General features: G+C 38.7%; 1 protein-coding gene across 1 annotated transcript in view; it reads left to right on the plus strand.

Annotated features, from left to right (window-relative positions):
• LOC137257557 (uncharacterized) overlaps positions 1-18,664 on the plus strand; it is a 57,724-nt gene that overhangs the window by 12,996 nt on the left and 26,064 nt on the right. The window contains exons 3-5 of the mRNA XM_067794882.1: positions 3,079-3,303; positions 3,878-4,123; positions 4,385-4,634. Of these exons, the coding sequence (XP_067650983.1) occupies positions 3,079-3,303; positions 3,878-4,123; positions 4,385-4,634 (721 nt within the window). The remainder of the gene's footprint in view (positions 1-3,078; positions 3,304-3,877; positions 4,124-4,384; positions 4,635-18,664) is intronic.

Here is an 18,664-nt window from a genome sequence, read left to right on the forward strand (position 1 = left end):
ATCTCCTCCTTGGCAGTTGGTCAGACCACAAGTTGACCTAACATTAACTGCATTTTAAAAATCAGAAACTAATGAATTACAATATATACAAGAATATCATCAATTCAAAAGTAAATATAGCAACTATAAATCTATATACACAGATGGGTCCAAGGACGGTGGCGAGTGGCTTGTGCCACTGTCATTGGATCCAGAACAATATCTTCTAGATTACCGGATAATAGCTCTATTTTCACTGCTGAAGCTAACGCAATATCAACGACTCTTCAATATATTCAGAAACATCCTAAACATAAACAATACATAATCTATTCAGACTCTCTTTCTTGCCTTCAGGCTATTAAAAATATTTGCAGACATCCACTTTTAATAGCAATTATTGAGCTGTATAATGATCTTACTACTGGCCAATACGACATCGTCTTCTGTTGGTTACCCATCCATGTAGGAATCTCTGGTAACACACTGGCCGACCTTACTGTCAAAGCAGCACTCACCAAATCTATGACACCACTTCTTATTCCTTACAGCGATTATAAAGCCACCATTAGATCTTATATCCGTGATGTGATGCAAAAGAAGAGGGACACCCAAGTAGGTATAATCAAATTACGTGCGATAAAACCGTATACTGGTTATACCTACTTGGGTTGTCAGTCCAGATTTGAAGAGGTCATTATGCGACGTATTGGCCACACAAGATACACACACGAATATATACTAAAAGGTGAGGATCCTCCGTTTTGTATCCCTTGTGATGAAAGAATCACAGTCAAGCATATCTTACTTGACTATGTTGAGTATTCGATCACAAGGGACACTTATTTCAAATCAAGAAGAATGAAGGACCTTTTAAACAATACTAGTTCTCATTTAATCATAGGATTTTTAAAAGCATTAGATCTGTTCATTGATTTGTAAATAGATAAATGTTTTATAATTGGAAGTTTAAATTAGTAAGTGAATTTGTTAGTGGCTGTACCCTCAAAGGGGGTTGAAGTACCGTGAAATTATTGTCCTCCTGAGAGGGTACGTAAGTCCCGAAACATTTGATGTAAATTTAAGGTTTCCAGGTTTTTAATCGCAGTATTTTTGTCAGTTTAATGTGTCGCTAATTCTCCACATACAAAACAATGACTGGAGGGATGGTGTAAATCCAGTTAGGGTCCATGTAGGTAGCAAAAGTAATGTAAGTCCCCATGGTCCCTAGTATGGTGATCTACCTTCAGTTGATGGCAATCCATAGCCCATTTTTATATTGTATTGTCCTCTTATAGTTGAACTGTTTTAGATCTAATTACTGGTTTTACATTCTCTGTGATATTCTAGTTGTTTTACTGTCCTTTGTTGACAGATTTTTTTATATAAATATATCCCATTTCATGTTAAATGTTCTCGTCACGATATGGCTGCAATATTGCCAATGTGACGTTAAATATTAACTTACTCACTTAAAGGAATTAGATTTGTTAACTGACTTGTAAATAGATAAATATTTTATGATTAAAAGTTGAAATTAACAATAATTTATAGTCTTGCATCTTCTGTTCCCCAGTTGATAGATCTAAAAGAATTGGTCAACCAGTTCCCACGATCATTTAGTATAATGGGAGATTTCCATCAGAAGGGATAAATATTTCAATATCAAAACAATAAAGGACCTTTCTAACAATGTTAATTATCATTTCATCATTGATTTTTTAATAAGAAATCGAAATAATGAAATTTTATATATGTTTTGTAAAAAGATAAGCTTTTATAATTAGTAGTTTATATTATCAACATCAGTTGTTAGTTTGTTGAAGTGTTGTAAAAGTACTGTCCTCCTGAGAGGTACATAAGTCTCAAAACTCTCAAAGTAAGTTTCAAACTTACCAGGATTTTAATGGATTTTTCTGATTTTAATTATGGTTAACATTGAGTACTGTCTGCTCAAGGGAGGATGTAAATCCAGCGAGGGTTCATGTAGGTAACAAGGAACTGTAAGTCCCCATGGTTCCTAGTATGGTGATTTACCTTCAGTAGTTGGCGATCTATACCCTGTTTTCATATTGTATCGTCCTCTATAGTTAACATGTGTTAGATATCATCACTAGGTTAACATCCATACATCCATCCATCCATCCATCCATCCATCCATCCATCCGTACGTACGTACATACATACATACATACATACATACATAGTCTAGTTCTAGTTTTACTGATCTTTGTCGACGGATGTTTCAAATTAATTACCTTTTTTCACTGTATGACTGTAATATTGTCCATGCGATGTAACATTTTAACTCTCTCACTCACTCTCCTTCCAAACTGTTTACCTGTTGTTGGAAGTTGAATATCACCTTCATTATATTTCTATAATCACTGCCTACGTATTATGCCATCACTGAATTTCTATTGCCACAAATTTGTAATGCACTTGTAATTTGTGAGAGAAAACTTAATTACAGCATCTGTTTTTGAAATTCTTTTTCTGACTCACAGTTAATGCCTTAGTCTCAGCTTGGGAATAGGCAGATAAAGTTGCTGTAACCATTTTCGCTGTATTTAGGAAAGGTCATATTAAGTTCAATAATTGTTTTGGGAAACGTTTGAGCATTATTGCATGTATCAAAAATAGTATTTCAGCAATGAATAAGAGTGAGTGAGTGAGTATTTATGAAGCTTTTGACAGTATTCCACCAACATCTACACATACCTAAGAATGAAAGAATTTAATCTGGATTTCTGATGTAATACCAGTGAAGTGTATCTTTCACTAGACCTGCTATTATCAAAAACCAAACGGGTTTTTGAGGGTTGTGAGTCTATTTCGTATGATGTGCTTTGAAGAAAACATTTTATTTCAGTCCAGGTATGGATTTTATGTCTCTTTTGGCAATATTTCAAGAATATCTACATATACCTGGGAAAGAAGATGCACGCTGAAAACATTAAGACATCGGACTGCCGGGTCAGTAGTGGCAGGAAAGCTTAAGTGTATCTTTGATTCGTCGATCTATTGACACACCTGTTTAAAGGATTATTAGTCTATTTTGCCGGTTGTGCTTCAACCAACCACATTTTCTTGATCCAGGTATGGATCTGCCGAACATTGCTTTGAACAAGCCCACAAAACAAAACTCTAATGATGATTGGTCAAAGTCATCTGATTGGGCTGTTGATGGCAGCCACAGCACTAACGCCGAAGTCAGAAACGTTGAACTAAATAACAAACCTTGGCTAGACTGGTGGCAGGTAGATCTACGCCAGATCTTCTTGGTCCTAACTGTGTCCATCACCAACAGGTGGGACTGTTGCCGTAAGTAGATTAAAGAGCACTAGGTTTTTTTAGTGAAAACGGGAGACGTATCGTGAAATAAAACTGAGAGCATCTGAGTATTTTTAGTATTTGCGCTGCACTATAATCCTCACTACCATCTTTCAAAGTACTATTTTTATTAGTTAACACATTTTGGGATCCGTGTTAATATACAGTTTTAATCGGGGTAGACAAAGAAAGTAAAAACGATTTCCTCAACCGCAGTTGCTGAGTGGGTCACTGACTGACAACTGGGTACCTCACACTGACAATACGTGTTCGAATACATAATAAATTAATTAAACTGTAACGAAAGTGGGACTTGAATGAGAAATGGTCAAAGCTAATATATGTGCCATGTTAATATGCGTCTGGGGCTCCTTTCATAAAGCAACTTTATCTAAGGTTAACCTGAACTCCCATTCTTTAACACTGCACTAAGGTTACCTAAGTCTAAGGTAACCTTAGTACAGTGTTAAACAATGGGAGTTCAGGTTAACCTTAGTGAAGGCTGCTTTACGAACTGTATGTACTATTTTGTTTTTCGGGGGATTATTTTTTTTTCAACATCCAGCCGACAGATTAACCAACTTCACAGTGGAGGTCCATACGTTTGACCCGACGACCAGTAACAACTCTGGCCCCCAACTCTGTTACTGGCATAAAGACACAGTAGGCAGCGGTCTGACGGTAGACTTGCCCTGTGCCGTCAACACTATTGGACGCTACGTCAGAATTGTGAAGTACAGCTCTGGTGATAAGCCTTTGATGTTGTGTGAAGTGGAGGTGAGGGGAACCCTTTTGTGCAACACATTCGGAGGTAAGCACGTACAGGTGACGTCAAAAGTTCGGGGATGCCAATTAGCATCATTCTGACACAGCTGTTAAGTTTTAGGATTAAACAACTTCGAAAACAAAATATGTCTGTTTATTTTCATTAGACCATCACCCTTCCAGGACTTGTGAGACAACTCAAATAGAACAATATCTTATCATAGATATTGAGATCATAGATCAAGGGCTAATGAAAGGTCTCTGTCAAATTCATTTCTTGATGTTTACATCCATTATTGTGTTTCAGATGCATCTGTCGTGTTCAGTCGTCAGAGCACAGGAGCTAGAGAACCTGACTACATCATCGCTAGTCATGAAAACATCGGGAAACTCGACTGTGCAAACATGTGTCTCAGAGAGGCTTCTTGCAACGGCTTCAACTTCAGGTCTCCGTCCGTGAGTGCTGTCAGTTGTGAACTGCTGATCGGTGCCCTTGACCCCATTAAGAATGTATCATGGGATGTGTATACAATCTGTAGATTTCAGTGTCCATCAGAGTGAGTGAGGTGGAGATGAAAATGGCTCGGTCGCATTTGTAAAGACGACGTTTGTTTTTTCTGTCCATCTCTTGTATACTCTAGATCCTCAACTGTCCAACATCATCAGCTGTACATTTATTGTATTACTTTATAATGTGTTCGAGGTGCGACACAAAACTAATACTGCACATGTGACTTTAAATTTAATTTTTACATCAGCTATGCAGAAATCTACATTAACAAACACTCAGAGAGACACCGTCATGTCAACATTTGTTGAAAGAAAATATTTACAGTTCAAGTTTGCTTTCATTGCCATTTTAAGTTTAAAGGTCACATAGAACGTTGAAAAAAAACGCGATGAAAAAGAGCCCACGAAATCGGAGTTAAAACGTTTCATTAAATTTCGCGCTGGGGGAAGATGTGGTTTCAACAGCTGTGCTGCGCTGCGCGCACAACGTATGCGCTGTGAATAGGTTCGCGGAGCTTGAAACAGTGTGCATGCAAGGAGTATGAGGTCGTGAGCAATAGTCTAATCTTGGTTGTGTACACAAACAAGTAAATAATCTACTCGTTACATAAAACACTTGTTGATTGTGGTAAGCAGTGTCTCTGTCACAGAGAAAGCTCAATGTCTGCTTTATGCACACCTATATGTCTGCCTGCCTGTCTGCTAAAGACAACATGCAATACACAGCTTCAGTCATTGACCATATGCAATTTGAACTTCACACCTATCAGACTATACGACATAAAGAAAATAGATTGATTTATGGCTCGTGCATCCGAGTCCCGTGTCTGTCACATTTTGTAATTAGACAGGTGTGATACTTGTACACATGACATGTTTTATGTCTCTGGATTGCAAACAAGCTACATCCATTTTCCACGGATGACTGGATGTGACGGAAACTGGTGCAACTCTTGTCAGTTTCAAGGCCTGCTTTGCACTTGGAACAATGACAGTTTCCAGCCATGCAGTAATTCATTACCACTACTGAGATGATTTTTGATTGGATCGAACGCAAATTCAGAGAACATGTATTTATAAAACCAAACATCTCTACATACATCTCTATAGCCAATCGGAAGCCGTCGTCACACTTGAGTGCACACCCAACCGCTATGACAGAGTTCATATATACCATGAATGATCAATGTGTTTTAATTGTGTTTTAATTTTTGGTTGCATGTAACCTTTAATGTCCAAAAGAGTTTCGTTTAAAAACATATATATTCATCGCTGTATTATTTACAAACAATTGTGGGGAAAGATGGGATTATTTCCGCCTGACAGTGACGAGATCAAGGATTCATTTAGAAGCATTTTAAGTAGAAAATCCATGTCAATCCATCTATATTCACTACATTATTATTTAAAAACAGAAAATGTCATAGCACCAACCACAGAAGCGACCAATTCGCTATTCATATTACATTCTGTTACCGGAGAGTATTTTCTGGAAATTGTGTTATTGATTGAGGGATAATCATTATCACAATGTTTAGAGTTTTGAGTGAAAGTTAATATGGATCACATTTCGTGTCATAAATATTCAGTGCTATGAGTGAGTGGTTGAGTGAGTGAGTTTAGTTTCACGCCACACTCAGCCACATTCCAGCCATATGGCGGTGGTCTGTAAATAATCAAGTCTGGACCAGGCAATCCAGTGACCAACAACATGAGGATCCATATGCGCAATTGGGAACCGATGACATGTGCCATCAAGTCAGCGAGTCTGGCCACCCGATCCCATTAGTCGCCTATTACGACAAGCATAGTAGCCTTTTATGGCAAGCATGGGTTGCTGAAGACCTATTCTACCCCGGGACCTTCATGGGCCCAGTGCTATTAGTATTTTAGCTGCAGGCCTTTAGGGTAGTGCTCTAGAGTTGCCTCCCTTGACCAGTTGTGTTTACTTCCGCAAGACTGCAAGAAAGTTCTAAGTTGGTGACAATGTGGTCGCAAAGTGGCCGAATACTCAGGAATCAATGACTGTGTATGTATAAGGCTGGTTATCGTGTTGACGACACACGGACTTACTGGAGTTGTCATCATTCAGCCTATCTACACCTGTCTGCCTGTAACTTGCTGTGTAACATTCTAAGTCTTTCTCACACAATAAACCAAGACTTTGGCGTGTTGATATTATATTTGTGACCCATTACTTTAGATTTGACTCAGCTGCATTGAACTAAAAACCTCTAATGTGAATATTTGTGTCTTGCTTTTGTTTGCTCAATACATAATATTGAATATTTTAGACTGTTTCTCACTGTAAACCAAGACTTTGGCGAGTTGATGTTATATTTGTGACCCATTACTATAGATTTGACTCCACTGCATTGTTCAAGAACCCGCTATTGTGAACCTTTGTATCTTGCTTTTGTTTGCTCAGTACATAATATTGAATATTTTAGACTTTTTCTCACTGTAAACCAAGACTTTGGCGAGTTGATGTTATACTTGTGACCCATTACTTTAGATTTGACTCCGCTGCATTGTACTAGAAACCGCTATTGTGAACCTTTGTATCTTGCTTTTGTTTGCTCAGTACATAATATTGAATATTTTAAACTTGTCTGTGTTATATGTTGCTGGTTTTAGGGGGATTTCTTACACCTCTTGTCACCCAAATTCACCGTAACAATTGTTACAATTTTTATGATACAGGTCAACTTCCCGCAGGTAGTTACCAATAAGATGTCCGCTCACGCGGGAAAATAGATCTTTCAGATTTCTCGCATCATAGTCAGAAAGTCCACACAGTCAAGCAGGATATGTTTGATGGTTAATACTTCATCGCAAGAGGTAGAGACACACATGGGCGGTCCATCTACATCCGTTTTCAGCAGATAGTCCTGAGTAAAGCGACTGTGGCCAATTCAACATCGTCGTAAAATCATGTCATAAAGTCTTGACTGACAACGCAAGTAGGTAAAGTCAGTTGTTGGCTTCCATTCATGAAGTATATTTCTTCCTACTGGGGTGTCCTGCAGACGGGTCAAGCTTAAGAATACTCAACGAAAAGTACGGACGGCTTACATATAAAGTCACAAAAGGACTGTTCGGCAGCTGATATCGTGTCCTAGTGCTGTCACCACCTTGGTTATTTTCTGGTTACTGCATCGTTGCTGTGTCCAGCATCGATATGTATGCTACAATCATGCCCCGTATAGTCCCGTGTGAGCCTAGGGTAGAAAATGTCCACAGAACCCAATTTTTGGTCGTAAGAGGCGAACTGGTCAACCTGTTTGCTATATGTTACACACCTGTGTCGGTAGAGGGTAGTGTAGGCCATAGGTTCTACATAGGAAGAGTGTTCCTTTGCCCACCACACCACTTCGACCCTAACTTCACCTAGACGGGTGGTAGAATGGGTCTGGTTCTATCAATCGACTGGTCACGCCAGACTCTGTTCTTGGCAGATATATTAGACAGATCTTGAAATTGTGACTTTGTTGGTTACAGTGAGTGAGTGAGTGAGTGAGTGAGTGAGTGAGTATTTAACGTCACATCGGCAATATTGCAGCCATATCGTGACGAGAACGATTAATTACAGAAATACAAATGAATGAATAACACACACGGTGTAAAACCCTGTCAGCGATGGACAGTAAAACTAACTAGAATATCACAGAATATAATGTAAAACTAGTGATGAGATCTAAAACAATGTATCTACAGAGGACAAAACAATATAAGAATGGGCTATAGGTTGCCAACAACTGAAGGTAGATCACCATACTAGGGACCACGGGGACCTACAGGACATTTGCTTCCTGCATGGACCCTAGTTGGATTTACATCATCCCTTCAGCTGTTAGCAATTTAGACAAATCTAGCCATACAGTAAAAGAACACTTATTCTACGATTAAAAACCTGGAAAAATTAAATATACATCAAATGTTTTGGGACTTAAGTACCCTCTCAGGAGGACAATTATTTTACAGCACTTCAACCCCCTTTGAGGGTACAGCCACTAACGATTTGAGTTACTATTTTAATCTTCCAATCATAAAATATTTATTTATTTATAATTCATTCAACAAATCTAATTCCTTTAAAAATGCAATAATTAAACGAGGACTAACATTGCTAAAAAGATCCTTCATAGTTTGTGAATTAAAATACTGATCCCTTGTGATGGAATACTCAACACAGTCAAGCAGAATATGCTTGACTGTGATTCTTTCATCATAAGTGATGCAGAACGGAGGATCTTCACCTTTCAATAGGTATTCATGAGTATCTCGTATGGCCAATACGACATCGCCGCAAAATGACCTCTTCAAATCTGGACTGACAACCCAAGTGGGTATACCCAATATAAGGTTTTATTGCATGTAATTCATTTACACCCACTTGGGTGTCTCACTTCTTTTGCATCAGATCACAGATATACGATCTAATTGTAGCTTTATCATCAGAGTATGGAATAAGAAGTGGTGTCACAGACTTGTTGAGTGCTGCCTTGGCAGCAAGATCAGCCATTGCGTTACCAGAAATGCCTACGTGGCTTGGTAACCATAATATGGCGTTTCTTTCTGCAGTAAATATAGAGCTGTTATCTGGTATTCTAGTAGACATTGTTCTGGATCCAATGACAGTGGCACAAGCCACTGCGCCACCGTCCTTGGACCCATCTGTAAATAAGGATTTATTGCTATATTTATGTTTTAATTGACTATATTCTCGCTTATATTGTAAGTCATTAGTTTCTGATTTTTTAAACTGTGTTAGTGTTAGGTCAACTTGTGGCCTCACCAGTTGCCAAGGAGGAGAAGAAAAAAGCCGGGAAGGAGAAATATTCTCCAGCTGCATGCCGGCAGCAGAAATGAATTGTTGGATTCTTATCCCAAGAGGTGGAACAAGTGAAGATTTTTTATTATACAGATCATCAAAAAGAGGATTAAAAACGCAGTTACGAGCAGGATTGGATTCATTAGAATATAACTTTGTGATATATTGTAAAGACAATTTGATACGAAGTTTTAAAGCTGGCTCATCGGCCTCAACATGGAGACTGTCAATGGGAGATGTTCTGAAAGACCCAAGACAAAGTCTCAGGCCTTGGTGGTGGACATAATCTAATAGCTTTAGGTTGCTTTTGCAGGCTCCACCATATACGATGGAGCCATAATCAAATTTCGACCGGATGAGTGATCTGTATAAATGAAGGAGGGTAGTCTGATCCCCTCCCCACTTTGAACTGGACACCACTTTTAATAGATCTAATGCCTTCAGACATTTAGTCTTCAGTCTTAATATGTGGTAGAAAGGTCAAATGTTTGTCAAAAATCAGTCCCAGAAACTTGGCTTCCTCTACAACGTTAATTGGAAAGCCATCCAAGAACAGTTCGGGATCTTTATGAGGCTTATATTTCCGACAGAAATGTATACATTTGGTCTTTATTTGTGAAAATTTAAAGCCATTCTCAAGTGACCATTGATGAATTTTATTTAAACACATCTGTAATTGTCTCTCAATTGTATGCATATTTTTACCACGACATGAAACGTTAAAATCATCCACAAATAATGAGCAATCTATTGAGTCATTTAAAACTTTTGAGAGACTATTTATTTTTATACTGAATAAAGTAACAGACAAAATACTGCCTTGAGGAACCCCCTGATCCTGATTATAATAGTCAGACACGAACTTGAAATTGTCTGTCTGTTAAAAACTGGGATATAAAATGTGGCAAACGGCCTCTCAAACCAAATTCATGTAAATCACTTAAAATACCATGTTTCCATGTGGTATCATAGGCTTTCTCCAGGTCGAAAAATATTGAAATAGCATGTTGGTTATTGACTATGGAATTTTTAACAAACGATTCTAGTCGAACCAAATGGTCAATAGTGCTTCAATTTTTGCGAAAACCACATTGGATGTTAGTAACAAGGTTATTAGATTTAAGAAACCATACTAATCTATCATTGACCATGCGTTCCATGGTCTTGCAAACGCAGCTAGTTAGTGAAATAGGTCTGTAGTTCGATGGATCTGTATGATCCCGACCAGGCTTAGGTATTGGTACAACAATGGCTTGACGCCACGACGGAGGAAAGTGCCCTGTTGTCAAAATATGATCAAAAATGTTCACAAGTGTTTCAAGACATACAGTGGGTAAATGTTTCAGGAGCTGGTAGTGGATATTATCAGCGCCTGTTGCGGTATCATGAGCCTGCGCTAAGACAGTATTCAGCTCGTGTAGTGAAAATACTTTGTTGTAGTCTTCGCCATTATCAGAATTAAAGTTCAGTTTTTGCTTTTCTTGATGATTTTTATATTTCTGAAACGTTGGATTATAATTGGATGAATACGAATGTGCAGCTAAAGTTTTACCCAACTTGTTTGCAATGGCAAGTTTATCAGTTAATACATTTGGTCCATCATTAAGATGATGAACACTAATATTTCTACCTTTGCCCTTGATTCTCTGTATCATATTCCACACCTTTGTCATTGGTGTACGTGAATTAATCTTTGATACAAAGGTCTTCCAAGACTGACATTTACTTTGTTTAAAAGTACGTCGAGCCTTAGCATTATTTACTTTGAAATGATTTACATTGTGAACAGTAGGATGGCGGCGAAAGTATTTCTCTGCCTTCTTCCTACACTTTCTGGCTTGTTTGCAATCATCAGTAAACCATGGTTTGCGAATATGTGGTTTAGCACAAGCCTTAGGAATAGTTTCATCGGCGCTATTCTTAATTTTTTCAGAGAACAACTGAATCGGATCTGGGGCATTGAGAAAAGAGTCAGATTGTCAGTTGTCAGCACACAGTGTCTGGAATAATGGCCAGTTAGCTTTATCAAAATTCCACCTTGTTGCAAGGGCTTCATCATTCGGATTTCTAGCTGAAAGTATTGTGGGAAAATGGTCACTTCCACAAAGATCGTCGTGGACTGACCATTCGAATTCGTTATATATGTGTGCATCTGTGAGCGACAGATCGAGTTCAGAATAGGTTCCAAAACCAGGGTGTAAATATGTGACAGATCCATCATTAAATATGCACAAATTATTATTTGCAATGAAATCTTCAAGAATTTTGCCTTTATTGTTGGTATCGGCACTTCCCCACAAAGAGTTATGGCCATTAAGATCACCCATGATTATGCATGGTTTAGGAAGCTAATTCTGTCTTCGAGTGATACAACGGGAACTCCGTGAAAGAATAAGGTTATCAGTAAACTGTAGTTGTTTTGAAAGAGATCATTAGGATCTGGAGTTCATGGGATTCAGGGTCTCTGACTTGGTTGATGCATGTCAGTGTACCCCATTTACCTAAATTGATGCTCATGATGTCAGCCAATGGATTATTTGTTACAGACTCGAGTATTTACATACCGCCGTCATATAGCTGGAAATATTGATAAGTGCGGTTTCAACAACAAAGACGAAAACCACAATCTCGCTTGTGCCCTCACAGAGAAAGAGCATAAATATGACTTGGTTGGTACATGTTACATGAACGTGAGTTTACTCAAATTGTTGTGTAAACTGCATTATCACATTGGAAATAAGTAAATTGAATACATACCATTTCTAGAACTCTCCCTGACCGGTATTTTCACAAAGCAATACTTCACAACGACGGAGATCATTTACTGGTGTATCTATATGAAATCAAACCCGGACTGTCATGTAGACCAACAGATAAGCGTTTAAAGCAGTAACTGAAAACCACGAGATCCCGTGCTTGCGGTATAATATACACATTGACGTGTTTCTTTGACTAAAGCTTTACCAGTCGTTTTGGGGGGAAATGCCAAAATAGAAGTGAATAGTCATTTTGTACACAATCTATCAGTCTGATGCTCGGCGGAAGTATGTAAGTATCAGTGAGCATGTGCATGTTAAACCGGTTTTTACATAGTTAAATCACATAGTGGAAGATGCCATCACAAGTAATGGTTATCTACCAAGAGGGGAGATATAGTGGTTATTGCCTCACTACACATCCCTGCGGGAGGATGCCGGTACCGCAGGACCACCTTTACATTTTCACCAGCAGCTGGTACCGTCAATGAATGGAATTGGGACACCAGGCACCTTTGAGTCTGACATACTCTCCGTCCCCGGCACTTACAGTTTATTTTTGAAATAGCCTACACAGAAAAGGATAGTGAGTAATGATCATAGTATGTAACTTGCAATACATGTGACACTCTACCATAATGTAATCCCCAGCTTGAAGAATACCCAGACTTGAGAATACCCAGACTTGAGAATACCCAGACTTGAGAATACCCAATGTCGTTTTTTTCCAAGATGACTCTGCATAAAAATAAATACATAAAATGTTGCCACATCATATATTAAGTCAGAAACGATTAAACTAAACTCAATCTCTATTATACAGTGATGTATGTATGCTTACGTCACTTTAGGTACTTATAACAATTACTGTTTGTCCAGTTTAGATTTGTGTTTCTGCAGTAGTTATGCACAAACTATTCTTCAGGCTTAACGTGTGGAGTACTGTACTGACGGACTAAAGAAAGTACACCGTCATGTTGGAGGGTGACTGAAATGGAATAAACATATTATTCGATAGTGACGTCTTTGTTACATGTTATCAAATGTGAGAGATCCTACAAGCTTCACATCAAAGAATGTCTCTCAACAAACGTGACGTGGCAAGGAACATGGGTTCAGTGTAACAGTGAACTTTGTAAATGAGTCAGATGTGAACATCTTTCCCACCAAGACGAGTTGTAATGGCATATAAAGAATGGATATGTTGTGTTTTATTGTTGCAGTATGCTAAGCAGGGCGAATAGTTTACCCAGTTACTATGATTGGGAGGGCGGCAAAGTCGGGCTGACACTTCGGCAGCAGATGCATGGCGATTGGATCGGATCGTCAGTGTTCGTCCCTCCTTGTCCTTGGCCTCCTGCTGGTCTGTCCGTGGTCTGTCCTCCGGCTCTGCATTTGGTTCGTTATCCCCTCTGCTTTTAAAGGCAGATTAACGACCAAGATTCTGCTAATGTCGACATTTCTTGTGCACATAGATGGCCATTTTGAGACAGGTGTGGTGTGCACGTCAAATAGTGTTGCAGTTTAGTGTGTGAAGTCAGACAATTTAACGTAGCATATTTCCGAAGGGGCTCAAAACTGTCGTTAGCTATCACTGTTAACCATCATATCTACTGCAATGTATCTCTTTAAGATATTTAATCTTTTAATCCATGGCCTTGAGTTAAAGTATCATCCTGCATCTGCAACGGAAAACTAAAATAACAACAGCTTTTTAGTGGCATGAAATATTAACTGTTCATACATTCCCCCTGGTTCAAAAACGAATAAACGGAGACATCTTTCAACATCTTTTGATGATGAAGTCTCTTCAGCAGTAGTGGATTCATGGCCAAGATTCTTGGTCATTGAAACAGCAGATGGAAGTCCACTGAAATTAAATCCCTTTGCTATATCTATGGATATATCTATATCTATATCAAAGGTATATGCGGAGAGGTAGCCAACGTTACACGCCTTCGTTCTGGTTCACAACTTTATGAATGTGCCCGGAGGCAGCAATCTGTAAACTTGCTAGCATTACAAAACTTTGCTGATACACGGGTTGTTGTCTCTGTGCACAGGACATTGAACTCTTGCAGAGGTATTGTTCGTGACCGATCTCGTTGTCTGGCGTACATGACAGAAGAAGATATTGTTGATGCATTAAAACTCCAAGGAGTAACTGCTGTTAAACGGTTTACCAGGAAGCAGGATGCAGATATCATTAAAACTAATACTTACATGTTTACGTTTGGACTTCTTCTCTTCCCAAAGACATTAAAACTGGTTACATCCCAGTTGATGTATACATCCCAAATCCGTTGCGATGTTTTAAGTGCCAAAAATTTGGACACTGTGCCAAGTCATGCACTCGTAAAACAGTATGCTCCCGTTGCAGTGGGTCTCACTGACTGCACAAAAGACATCTCATGTGCTACTTGTAACGGTGAGCACATGGCCTCGTCAAAATCATGTCCTAATTTTGAACTCGAATCACGGATTCTTAAAGTCAAAATCACTAACAACCTCTCCTACCAAGACACCAAAAAGTTGATACCCGCATAGTCTTAGATTACTACACTTTGAACATATTCAGCCACTGTTTCTTCCCCTGTTCATCCTCCTGTAAACAAAGTTTCAACTTCATGCCACACAGACGTATCTTGGGTAAAGGACAAAGAAATGACAGTCAATGACTCAGTCCTCTCAAAATGAGCAAAGGTCGTCGACATCTGCCCCACAGACTGAACAAGAACCAAAGACACAATGTAATCCAGGAAAGGTTAGTCAGTTGTCAAATAAAGAAAAGAAACAGCTGTGAAGGGCAACGGCTCTCTAGCATTTACCATGAACCATCAACATCATCAACATCAGTGACGGTTCATAATCCGTTTGGACCTCTTGATATGGAGGTCACTCCTTCACAGCCAGAACGAGGGAGTAGACGTTCCTCGCGTTCAAGATCCCCGGTTGAACCGCCATGAACAACACTATTGATTTGATACAATGGAATTGCAGAGGCCTTCGGAATAATTTTCATGATCTACAATTATTAGCTCAAGATTTTAATCCGTCTGTTTTTAGTTTACAAGAGACACACTTGAAAAGTACTGATACCTTTTAACTGCGTCAGTACAATTCATTCCATTCCTTCTTACCTCCAGGTGATAGAGCCACCGGTGGCGCTTCTATTGTCGTCAGGCAGGATGTTATCCACAGCCCGGTTCCTCTCAAAAGCAATCTGCAGGCTATTGCTGTCCGTCTCACTTTACAGATCACCTTTACGCTTTGCTCTTTGTATATTTCTCCTTCTACAGCTCTTCAACAGTCCGATCTTCAGGATCTCTTTGACCAACTTCCTCGACCATGTATAATCATGGGTGATCTTAATGGACATAATCCTTTGTGGGGAAGTACTGACACCAACAAGAAAGGAAACCTCCTAGAGGATTTCATTTCAAACAATAACTTATGCATCTTTAATGATGGATCTGTAACATATTTACATCCTAGTTCGGGAACGTATTCTGCACTCGATCTGTCCCTCGGAAACCCAACTGTTTATAACGAATTTCAATGGTCAGTTCACGATGACCTCTGTGGAAGTGACCATTTTCCAACAATACCTTCCGCTATAAATCAGAGTGATGACCCATCTGCGACAAGGTGGAATTTTAATAAGGTTAACCGGCCATTATTTCAGACAATGTGTGCTGACAACTGACTAACTTTTTGTTAATGTTCCAGATCCGATTCAGTTGTTCTCTGACAAACTGAAAAGTATTGCCGATTCCTAAGGCCTCTGCTAAACCACATGTTCGTAGACCATGGTTTACTGACAGTTGTAAACAAGCTAGAAAGTGTAGAAAGAAGACTGAAAAATATTTTCGCCACCACCCTACAGTTCATAATTTAAAATACTTTTAAAATAAACAATGCCAAGGCTCGACGTACTTTTAAACAAAGTAAACGCCAGTCTTGGAAGATCTTTGTATCAAATATTAATTCACGTACACCAATGACAAAGGTGTGGAACATGATACAAAGAATCAAGGGTAAAGGTGGAAATTCTAGTGTTCATCATCTAAAAGATGGACCCGAGGTGTTAACTGATAAAATTGACATTGCAAACAAGTTGGGTGAAACTTAAGCTAGACATTCTTCTTCCTCAAACTATAATACAAAGTTTCAGAAATATAAAGATCAACAAGAAAAACGTAATATTAACTTTCATTCTGATAATGGTGAAGATTATAATGAACTCTTTTCACTACATGAGCTGAATACTGTCTTAGCGCAAGCTCATGATACGGTAACGGGTGCAGATAATATCCACTATCAGTTCCTGAAACATTTACCCAATACATGTCTTGAAACTCTTCTGAACATTTTTGATCATATTTGGAGAACAGGGCAATTCAGAATGAAGATTTTATGGATATCAACTTCAAATTTCCTCCGTCGTGGCGTCAAGCCATTGTTGTACCAATACCTAAGCCTGGTCGGGATCGTACAGATCCATCGAACTACAGACCTATTTCACTAACTAGCGGCGTTCGCAAGACCATGGAACGCATGGTCAATAATAGATTAGTGTGGTTTTTAGAATCCAATAATCTTATTACTAACATCCAATGTGGTTTTCGCAAAAATAGAAGCATTATTGACCATTTGGTTCGACTAGAATCGTTTGTTAAAAATTCCATCGTCCATAACCAGCATGCTGTATCAATCTTTTTCGGCCTTGAAAAAGCTTATCATACATCATGGAAACATGGTATCTTAAGAGATTTACATGATTTTGGTTTGAGATGCCGTTTGCCACATTTTATATCCCAGTTTTTAGCAGGCAGACAATTTCAAATTCCTGTCGGATCATCCCTGTCTGACCATTATAATCAGGATCAGGGGGTTCCACAAGGCAGTATTTTGTCTATTACTTTGTTTAGCATAAAAATCAATAGTCTCTCGAAAGTATTACATGATTCAATAGATGGGTCATTGTTTGTGGATGATTTTAACGTTTCATGCTGTGGTAAAAATATGCATACCATTGAGAGACAATTACAGATGTGTTTAAATAAAATTCATCAATGATCACTTGAGAATGGACTTAAGTTTTCACAGATAAAAACCAAATGTATACATTTCTGTAGGAAATATAAACCCAATAAAGATCCTGAACTGTTTTTAGATGGCTCTCCAATAACCGTTGTAAAGGAAGCCAAGTTTCTGGGACTGATTTTCGACAAACATTTGGCCTTTTTCCCACATATTAAGTATTTGAAGACCAAATGCCTGAAAGCATTATATCTCCTAAAAGTGGTGTCCAGTTCAAAGTGGGGAGGGTATCAAACTGCCCTCCTTCATTTGTACAGATCACTCTTCCGATCAAAGCTTGATTATGGTTCCATCGCGTATGGCGGGGCTCGTCGAAGCAACTTGAAACTGCTTGATTCTATCCATCACCAAGGTTTAAGACTTTGTCTTGGATCTTTCCACACTTCTCCTATTAACAGCATTTATGTTGAATTTGATGAGTCTTCTTTAACCCAACGACGTATTAAATTGTCTTTGCAGTACATTACTAAACTATAGTCGAATCAGACGAACCTTTTATATAACTGTGTATTCCATCCCCTCAATGAGGATCTGTACAACAAAACATAATCTCTTGTTCCACCTCTAGGGATAAGGATTAAACCTTTCCTTTCTGCTGCTGGCATTGACCTTGAAAATATATCTCCTTCTCGTCTGCTGTCTTCTCCTCCTTGGCAATTGGCTAGGCCACAAGTCGACCTAATCTTGACTACATTTAAGAAATAAGAAACTAAAGAATTACAATATAAACAAGAATATAATCAATTAAAAAGTAAATATAATACATATAAAGCCTTATTTACAGATGGGTCCAAAGATGGTGGGGCAGTGGCTTGTGCCACTGTCGTTGGATCCAAACAGTATCTTCTCGACTGCCAGACCATACGTCAATTTCCACAGCTGAAGCAAACGCTATAATAACAGCCTCAAAATATATCAATAAACGTTTCAAGTATAAGCAATATATAATCTTTTCTTTTGTGCCTTCTAGCTAATAAGGGTCTTTCTACCAAACATCCACTTGCAGTAGAGATTATTGAATTGTATAATGATCTTGCTACTGGCCAATACATTATCTTTTGTTGGTTACCCAGCCACGTTTGCATTTCTGGAAACACACTTGCCGATTTTGCTGCCAAAGCAGCACTCAACAAATCTATGACACCACTTCTTATTCCATAGGCTGATTATAAAGATGTCATCCGATCTTACATCCGGGATCTTATGCAGAAGAAGTGGGACACCCAGGTAGGTATAAATAAATTACATGAAATTAAACCCTACATTGGTTACACCTACTTGGGTTGTCAGTCTAGATTTGAAGAGGTCATCATAAGGCGATGTCGTATTGGCCACACTAGATATACTCATGAGTATCTATTGAAAGATGGGGATCCTCAGTTCT

Source organism: Haliotis asinina, chromosome 12, assembly GCF_037392515.1.
Source record: "Haliotis asinina isolate JCU_RB_2024 chromosome 12, JCU_Hal_asi_v2, whole genome shotgun sequence".
In the NCBI taxonomy this organism is placed as follows: Eukaryota; Metazoa; Mollusca; class Gastropoda; order Lepetellida; family Haliotidae; genus Haliotis; species Haliotis asinina.